The following is a 9,586-nucleotide window of genomic DNA, read 5'->3' on the forward strand; positions in this document are numbered from 1 at the left end:
CAGGGTACAGATGTTTCAGATGTAATAAAAGTGGGAGGGGTTACATTACAGATCAGAGAAAGTGTCCGAGCTGCTCTCAGTAATGACATTCTGGAGAGCTCATCCACTGAGGGAAATGGGTGGAGCTCAGGAAGAAGAAGGGTGTAAGCGCTCTGCTGTTGTGCTATAGCCCTCTCAACAGGCAGCACGAGATAGAGTAACAGATATGTAGGCAGGTTATGGAAGGATGCAAAAGCACTAGGGTTGTTGCAGTTGGTGAACTGCCTTGAACTTGGCTTCCAAGTTCAGTATTGACTTGGAACCACCTTAGTACTTAACATTTGAGGCAGAATTTATTAGGTGCATTCAGGAAAGTTTCTTGATTCAGTATGTAGATAGTCCAACCAGGGAAAGTGCCACACTAGACCCTTTATCAGAAAATGAATCTGGTTAGGTGGTTGGAGTTTCAGAAGGGAAGACATTTTAAGAACAGTGATCATATCTCCACAAGTTTTCAGACAGTGAAGTTCTCTGATGGACAGGACTGGACCTCCTGGCAAAGTGCTAAATTGGGACAGGGCTAATTACAACAATGTTAGGTAGGAGCTGGGGAGAGGAGGTTGGGAGCAGGTTTGTATTGGGTAAGTCCACATCTGACATGGGAGTTGTTTAAAGACCAACTCATTAGAAGTACAATGCCTATAAAAAGTATTCACCCACCTTGGAAGTTTTCATGTTTTAAAGTTTTACAACATTAAAACACAGCTGATTTAATTTGCCTCTTTTGACAGTAATCAACAGAAAAGACTTTTGTGTGAAAACAAATTTCTACAAATTTATTACAATTATTAAACACAAAATAATTGATTGCATACTCACCTCATTCAGTACTTAGTAGATGCACCTTTGGCAACAATTACAGACTTGAGTCTGTGTGAAAAGGTCTCTATCAGCCTTGCACATCTGACCACTGCAGTTTATCCCCATCCTTCTTTATAAAACTGATCAGACTCTGTGAGTGAACACCCCTTTTCAAGTCCAAACACAAATTCTCAGTTGGATTGAGTTGTGAGTTTGCCACTCCAGGACAAAAGTTGTTTTGAAGCCATTCCTGAGAAACTTTGGCTTTATGCTTGGGTTCATTATCTTGCTGGAAAACAAATCATCTCCTAAGAGGCAGTTCTTTTGTAGACTGCATCAGGTTTTCCTCTAGGATTTCCCTGTATTTTGCTGCATTCATTTTACTCTCTACGTTCACAAGTCTTCCAGGGCCTGCTGCAGTGAAGCATCCCCACAGCATGATGCAGCACCACCATGCTTCACATGGTGTGTATTTGATTATGTGCTATGTTCGGCTTACGCCAAACATGGTGTTTAGTCTGATGGTCAAAAAGCTCAATTTTGGTTTCATCAGGACATAGAACTGTCTTCTGGCTGACTTCAGTCTCCCACATGCCTTCTGGCAAACCCTAGCTGAGATTTCATGTGTTTTTTTTTCCAACAGTGGTTTTCTCTTTGTCACTCTCCCATAAAGCTGTGACTGGTGAAGTGTCTGGGCAACAGTTGTATGTGCAGTCTCTCCCATCTCAGCCACTGAAGCTTGTAATTCCTCCAGAGTTGTCATAGGTCTCTTGTTGGCCTCCCTCACTAGTCCCCTTCTTACACGGTCACTCAGTTTTTGAGGACAGCCTGCTCAGGGCAGATTTACAGCTGTGCCATATTCTTTAAATTTATTGATGATGAACTTAACTACGCCAAGGGATATTCAGTGACTTGGAGATTTTCTTTTATCTATCTCCTAACTTGTGCTTTTCAATAACCTTTTCGCAGAGTTGCTTTGTGTGTTCTTTTGCTTTTGTGGTGTAGTTTTTCTGCAGGATACTGACTCATCAGTGGTTGGACCTTCCAGATACAGGTGTATTTTTACTACAATCAATTGAAACACCTTGACTGCGCATAGGTCTCCAAAACCAGATCTCTATTTAACTAATTATGTGACTTCTAAAACCAGTTGGCTGCACCTTTAACATGACAGACCAAATCATCAAATGGACAATTAGGAGCATTCAAAGGAGCCATGAAATAACTGTCAGAGTGAACTCCAAGGTAGTTTAGACCCAAAGCATTCTACAGATGTTCTAAATATTGAGCAACACAGACAGAATGCCAGTGGAACCCAATGGGTCAGGTAACATCTATGGCAGCAATAATCAATTGATGTTTTGAGCTGAACCCAACATCAGGACTGGAAAGGAAGGGGGCAGAAGCCAGAATAAGAAGCTGGGGAGAGTACAAGCTGGCAGGTGAAGAGGAAGGTCAGTGGTTGGGGGAGGGGGGTAATGTGAGAAGCAGTGGGGGTGATAGAAGATGTAAAGGGCTGCAGAAGGAGGGATCTGATTAGCGAGGACAATGGACCATGGAATAAAAAGGAGGAGGTGGGTGACCAGAAGGAGGTGTTGAGCAGGTTATGAGAGTAGGGAAGAAAAAGAGAAAGGGTGAGAGGGCCTCCAGAATGGGGTACATCAAGAAAGTAGAGGTGGAAGGAAGGGGAAACAGACAGGAATGGTTGCTGGAAGTTAGAGAAAGCATTTAGATGTATATTAGAAACAAGAGGGCAATCACAGAGAGCATAACTAGTGATAGGTAGTCACTGTCTAGTTTCTAATGTATGTCTAGGGCAACTAGCTTTCAAAGACAAAGGAGAGAATGTAAGTTTGGAATTAGATGAAACAGCTGAGTTGCTAAAGAAGTACTTCAGTGTTCACCCAGGGGTAGGGCATAAAGGACAGTGAAGTCAAGAGAGGTATGCTGATATTCCAAGGCATGCTCATAACAAGAAGGTGGTGTTGCTGGGTCTGGTGAAGTAAATCGCTGGGGCCTGGTGGGATATACCCCAGGCAATTAGGCAAGAGAGGAAATTATTGTGGCCTTGACAGAGATCATTGTATCCATTTTAGCTACAGGGGGGATGCCAGAGAACTGTAGATTAACAACTATTGTTCTTTGGCTTATGTTGGACAATAGAAACATATCAGGGAATTATACCCCGGTGAATTATACCTCAGTGGTAGGGAAAATATTGGAGAAGATCTTTGGGGAAAGGATCTACTCAAACATGGGAAAGTATGCTGTTGGTCATCAACACTTCCACCATTGCCTCCTTAATTACATTGTGCACTCTGTCTAAAAGTGTCCTCTCTGTGTCTTAGTGATGTCAGCCTTGAAGAGGAGTGCTTTGTCAACACAACAGTGGCATCAGAGAGTGAGACCGAGGGGACAGAGATGGTGACCAATCGGAGAAAGAGACCTGCCCTCCCAGATGAAGACTCCAAGGGCAGCAATGTGCAATGGGATCGTCCCGGGCTGTTGGACATTGGAGCGGAGATTGATCGTTGGAACTTTGTGAAGGGTTATTTGAAGCTAAAGACTGATGAAGAGATGGCAGGGGTGTTACTGGACTTGTGAGAACCCACTCATCGTTCTGTCTTTCAGGTTCTAATTAGGAGGATGCTACCAGGACTCTGGCCTGAGTTATAGGGAGGGATTGGTCAGGCTCGGACAATATTCCTCATGTCCGTGGTCTACTGACTGGTTGAAGCTGGCTGTTACCCCACTCGTGCTTTGCACAAGGTATGGAAGTCAGGCCAGCGCAGTGGTAGAGCCGCTGCTTCCCAGTGCCAGAGTCCTGGGATTGATCCTGACTTTGGGTGCTGTCTTTGTGGAGTTCGTATGATCCCCTTGTGACCAAGTGGGCTCTCCTGCAATGCCATGAAGTACAGCAAGGAATCAGGCCCTTTGTCCCAACTCATTTGTACTAACCAAGTTGCTTGACTGACCTTGTTCATCTCCCTGTGTTTGGCCCATATCCCTCTAAACCTTTCCTATCCATGTACCTGTCCAAATGTCTTTTAGATGTTGTAATTGTACCGACCTCTTAAACTTCCTTTGGTACCTCGTTCCATATATCCACCATCCTCTGTGGATCCCTTTTACATCTTTCCCCTCTCACCCTAAACCCATCCCCTCTGTTTGTGGGACTAATTACCTAGGAAAAAGACTGACAATCCACCTTGTTACCCTCATGATTTTACATATATGTCTCTCTTCAGCCTCCTATGTTCCAAGGAAAAATGTCCCAGCAGATCCAGTCCATCCTTATAACACAATACCCCCCAGTGCTGATAACATCTTTGTAAATATATTTTCTGTACAAATTAATGACATTCTTTAAAGGGGTGACCAGAACTGTATGCAGTACTTTAAATGTGGCGTTACCAATGTCACGTACAGCTCTGGTTTCTCCCCACATTCCTGATATTTACAATTGTTTGGTTAATTGGCTGTTATAAATTGCCCCCCAGTGTGTGGGTGTGGGGAGATTAAGATGGGATTGGTGTAAATGAATGTTCCGTGCTCTATGACACTCGTGAACATTTGGTGTTATCTTCCATTTCCAGATACATGAAGATGCACGCAAGTCCACCCCATCCACTGACTCCATTCCCCGTGTTTGTGAAGAAAGTGTGAGAAGCTTCCCCCAGTAGTAAGGTCAGTTCCAACTCCTGGTTTTAATGAAGTTTTCTTTTCCAGCTTATCCTGGAGTGAATCATTATGTTGATCAGCCACTGTTGGAGTATCTTCCCCATCTGCTGGCTGTTCTCCTCTTCTCTCCCCCCCCCCCCCAAACTTCTGTCCTGAGAACCACTGGAAGGTTCTGTCGCCAGGGGAACTTCTCGATACAGTGTATATAGGTAATACAATGAGGTACTCTAGACCTTACATTGAGATCATCAACCTGAGCTTGTATTATCCTCCCCATATTCCAACAGCTCCCCGCAGATTCTACCACTCTACTGCCTGTACCACATGGGTTACAGTGGCCAGTCAACCCACTGAGCCGCACATCACTGGGATGTGATGTGCACCCAGGGGAATTCAACGCGGACACAGCGAGAACATGCAAATCCTACACTTGGCAGCTCTGCCCATTGCACCACTTTGCTGCCTACAGATCTTATGGCAAGCATAGTCTTGAGGTTATATCAATACTCCCTGCAAGTGTTTCCTTTGGAGGCACCAAGAGACTGCACATGCTGGAATTTGGAGCAGCACAATCTGCTGGAGGAGCTCAGCATTTGTGGGGTGGGGGAGGAGGAATTGTTGGTGATCCTGCAGAGCAGTTCTTCTACCATCGGGGGTGTTGGCCACAGTGTATGCACTCGGGGAGTGAGTAGGTGTGGCTGTGGGGGCTGTGTGTGTACTGCCTGTTTGAGCTGTTAAGGGTTAATCCAGCTGTGCTTCCTCTCTCAGGTCGAGCAGAGCGGAGCAGCGCGGTGTTTGCAGCCATGAATGGTTAGCACAGCCGGCACCAGTGAGCCAGGAACTGCCTGCTTTTGCGGCCCAGGATCAGAGTTGGGAGCTAGCACCTTGCACCCAGGCAGGTACTGCTTTGTAGAGCTTCAAATTATACAGCACAGGCACGGGCTGTTATCGTCTGACCTTGTCCATGTCAGCCATGCCTACACTAATCCCATTTACTTCAATTAAGCCTGTTCAGGGATTCCCGACCTTTTTTATGCCATGGACCCCGAGTTGGGTACCCCTGCTCCAGAGTCATACAGCACAGAAACAGGCACCCAGGCCCAATTTATCCATGCTGAGCAAGATGTCCACCAAGCTAGCCCCATTTACCTATGTTTGGTCCATAAACATTTCCTATCCATGTACCTGCCCGAATGCCTTTTAAGCATTGTCATTAGGGCCATAAGATATAGGAGCAGAATTGCCATTCAGCCCATCTAGTCTGCTCTACCATTCAATCTTGACTGATTCATTATCCCTTTCAACCCCATTCTCGTGCCTTCTCCCAGTAACCTCTGATCTACCTCAACTGTTTCCTCTGGAATCTCATTCTACATACCCATCTCTGCGTGAAGATGTCCTCAGATCCTTAAGCTTATGCCCTCTTGTTCCTGTTTCCCTTCCCTAGGCAGGGGAGCTCTGCTCTTTTTCTATGCAAGTATATGCCCAGTGCCTTTCAAACATTATTTTGTATCTACCTCCACCACCACCTCTGGTGGCTTGTTCCCATTCAGATTAGTTCATTGTCAGTTTCAGCAGCGTGTAATGAAATCCCTTGTTCACAGAGTAAATGGCAAAATTGGTAACAATAAATATAGTGATGAGTGTAAAACAGCAGAAAGGTACAAAGATTGTAATTCATTGTAATGACTGGCACCTCTGATCCCCTTTTAAGTTTCACCTTAAACATGTCAGTCCTTTGTGTTCTAGACACCTCACCCTTTGGGAGTGGGAGGGAGAAAAAACTATCTCATCTATGTTCATCTCCTAATTTTGTAAAATTACTCCTTACTCTCTAGAGTTAATAAACCCAACCTTATCAGATTTTATCTATAACCCTCCGTTGCAGGTAACGTTCCAGTGAATCCTGCACACTCCCTACAGCTACATCTTTCCAGTGGCATAGTGAGTGGAACTGTACCTGGTGTGACGGGACGCTGGTGTTAGTGAGAGCCCTTCTGAATCCTCGTTCCGTTGCAGGTCCTGGATGAGGAAGCCTGAGACCAGCGCATGTCCCTCCCCACCTCCAGTGGCTCAGGATGTCCCGAGCAGACGTGCTACAGCAACTTTGATCACGATGTGATGCCAGGCAGTTGGATTATTTATTTTTATATAGATATGTGAACACGTGTTCTGTATTTTTGTAGAACTTTCTAAAGTGAGGGAAACAATATGTTGGATTTTTATGAACTGTTGGTTGTCTCTTTGGTTTCAATCGTTCCGTTTTAATATCAGAGAATGAATGCAATGTGCAACCTGAAATTCTTGCTCTCTGCTGACATCCTCAAAACAGAAGAAAATCCCCAAAGAATGAATGACAAAAAATGTAGGAACCCTGAAGCCCCTCCCTCCCACAAGCAGCAGCGATCCTCCTCCCTCCACTTTTTGTAGCATAAAGCCTCAGCATTCCTACCACCCTCAACAGGAAGCCCTCAAAGAAAAATCATTGTCCATAGTACTCCAAAAGCTAACTGTTCACTCCCAACATTTTCAACATCCCACAGACACCCTGTCTCATCAACACAGGAGAGAGGGATATCGCTCCTTCCACAGCAGAGTCAACAGTCGCTGGTTCGATGTTAGTCTGAAGCGTTGCGTTTTATTTCTAGTTCCTTGACACTAACAAATGCTTTCTCACCGTCGATTGTGAGGTTTTCTTCCATATTGGTTTGTTATGTGTTCTGAGATACAATGAGAAACATTGGTTTGCACTTCATTCGTGCAGATCAGTTCATCACGTCAGTGCATTAAGGTACAAAGGAAAAGCAGTAACAATACTGTTACTGGAAATGTAGTGCAGGCAAGGCCATAGCAAGGTGGATCATGGGATAAAGCATTCATCTTCATCCACAACATCTCCATGCAAGACAGTGAGATAAAACTGTCCATGGTGATGTGTTCTCAAGCTGCCTGAGGTGGAAGAGAGAAAGGTTTGGGGTAGGAGGGCTCTTTAGTTATCCTGGCTGCTCTCCTGAGGTAGTAGAAAGTGTAGACAGAATTCCCAGCGGGGAGGCCAGTTTTCGTAATGGACTGAGCTGTGTCCACAATTCCCTACAATTTATTGTGGTCCTGGGCAGAGCAGTTACCACATCAAGCCTTGATGCACCCGGATAGGATCCTGTCTTTGGTGCATCTATAAAAGTTGGTGACGGTCAAAGGGGAGCATGCTAAAACACTAAGATATAAAACGTCAACAAATCCTTTCCCCTACAGATGCTGCTTGAACCAGAGATCCTCCTGCAGATTGGTTGTTACTTCAGATTCGACATCCACAGTTTGTTTCTGTCTGTATGTCCCTTAATAACCTTCTTACATCCTCTTCACTCCCTTTTCCATCTGTCTTCATGTCATAAGAAAACAACCAAACCTTGTACGCCTTCATCCAAGTCATTTGTAAGACACCATGTCAGACAGGGTAACACCCAACTGTTACACCTTGTCAACCTGAAAAAGACCCTTCAGTGCCTATTTTGTTTCTGGTAAATCTGATTAGAGTTATACGTACCAAGGTACAGTGAAAAACTTCTGCATGCCACCCGTACAGATTATTCCATTCCAAGAGTGGACTGGAGCAGGAAGAGGGAGAGAGTAGCAGTGTACAGATTAAAGTGTTCTAGAGAAAGTGCAAGCAGGTAGATGCAAGGCCACAATGAGATAAATTTTGAGGGCGAGTCCACCTTAGTGTGCTGGGTCAATAGTCTTATCACGGTAGGATAAAAGCTGTCTCTGGCTTGGTGATAAAAACACATTTTCAGTATTTCATATTTTCTGTCGGATGGGATGGGGGAGAAGAGAATGTCTGGATGGATGGGGTCTGTTTTACTAAGGTAGAGAGGTGTAGACAGAGGGGGGCCTGATTTCTCTGATGGATTGAGCATTTTTATGGTCTCGGCAGTATGGTGTAGTCAAGCAGTTTTCTACCCGTGATGATACGATGCTTCCTACATCTTGAGCATTTTAATTTCTGTAAGAATATTTGAAGTAGCATCTTGTCATCTGTGAAAAGCTATAGTATATGCCTTTTATACACAGCACATGTGCCTACTTCAAAGTACTCTGTTAAATTGGTTGACCATATTTTCCTTTTACAAAACATTTAGATATTTTTATTAAGGATCTACCCCTTAGTAATAATGATCAGAGAGGCATAGAGAGAACCTGTATTTACTGAAAGTAAACTTTATTGTCTCAACTAAAAAGCATGTGGCTTTGCAAGTTAACTACATGTGTGCACACCCACTAGGATTCCCTGACCCTCCTTGAATGGTCAATGAAGAGAAAAGGTACCTGGAAAAGGAGTCTAAACTGGTCAGGCATTATGGTTTCTGCCCCCAGCCTCATGCCTTTGTTCCTTTCAACTTTGACTGGTCAAACTAGGTGACCGAGACAGTGTCTAACAAGATTGTCTGGCAAGCCTGTCACTTTACATAATAAATGACTACTCATCTGAGAATAGTCCCAGGTTTAGCAGGTCATTAGCTGAAACTCCTTGTGTCCACGTTCAATGTTTCCGATTAGATTATACCAGAGCAAGAATCAATTCAGTGTTCACAAAATGCTGGTGAGCTCCATTGCCTTCAAGCACGTGGCAAGAACAAAGACAATTGGTTTACTTCAACTGTCCTTGATTCATCCAGATTCACTGATTTGTAAACTGTAGTTCTATCTGGCCAACAATGTTGACTGTTTAATTTTTATATCAATGTTGACTGATTATTTAATATTAGTTTTTAACATGTTCCTGTGGTGGATGTTAAGCTAACCGCCTCCTTTGAATAAAGGAGTTATGTTTGCTATTTTCTAATTCAGTTGAATATTCCCCGAATCCATGAAATTTCTGGAAGTTAAAAACTTTGAAACAGCTGGTATAGCTGTGTTAAACCCATGGCCCAGTGGTTCTGACACAGTCTGCACAGCTACTGCAGTTTTATTCTACAGACTATTTATTATTCATTCAAAGGTTGTGAGCTTTGCAGGCTGAGCCAGCATTTAATCGCCCGTCCGCAATTGTCCTTGAGGAGCTGGT

General features: G+C 44.1%; 1 protein-coding gene across 6 annotated transcripts in view; it reads left to right on the forward strand.

The window, feature by feature from the left end:
- The window catches only part of LOC140716918 (uncharacterized), a 42,835-nt gene extending 33,479 nt beyond the window's left edge, over positions 1 to 9,356 (forward strand). Inside the window, exons 10-13 of one of the 6 annotated variants that reach the window (XM_073030056.1) lie at positions 3,189 to 3,609; positions 4,437 to 4,527; positions 5,290 to 5,420; positions 6,541 to 9,356. In XM_073030056.1, coding sequence (XP_072886157.1) covers positions 3,189 to 3,444 — 256 coding nt within the window. In that variant the 3' untranslated portion in view covers positions 3,445 to 3,609; positions 4,437 to 4,527; positions 5,290 to 5,420; positions 6,541 to 9,356. Of the gene's footprint in view, positions 1 to 3,188; positions 3,610 to 4,436; positions 4,528 to 5,289; positions 5,421 to 6,409 lie in introns of those variants that run through there. The other 5 variants (XM_073030047.1, XM_073030018.1, XM_073030038.1 and 2 more) reach the window with 5 other exon arrangements.
- The last annotated feature ends 230 nt before the right edge of the window (positions 9,357 to 9,586 follow it).

Source organism: Hemitrygon akajei, chromosome 2, assembly GCF_048418815.1.
Source record: "Hemitrygon akajei chromosome 2, sHemAka1.3, whole genome shotgun sequence".
Classification (NCBI taxonomy): domain Eukaryota; kingdom Metazoa; phylum Chordata; class Chondrichthyes; order Myliobatiformes; family Dasyatidae; genus Hemitrygon; species Hemitrygon akajei.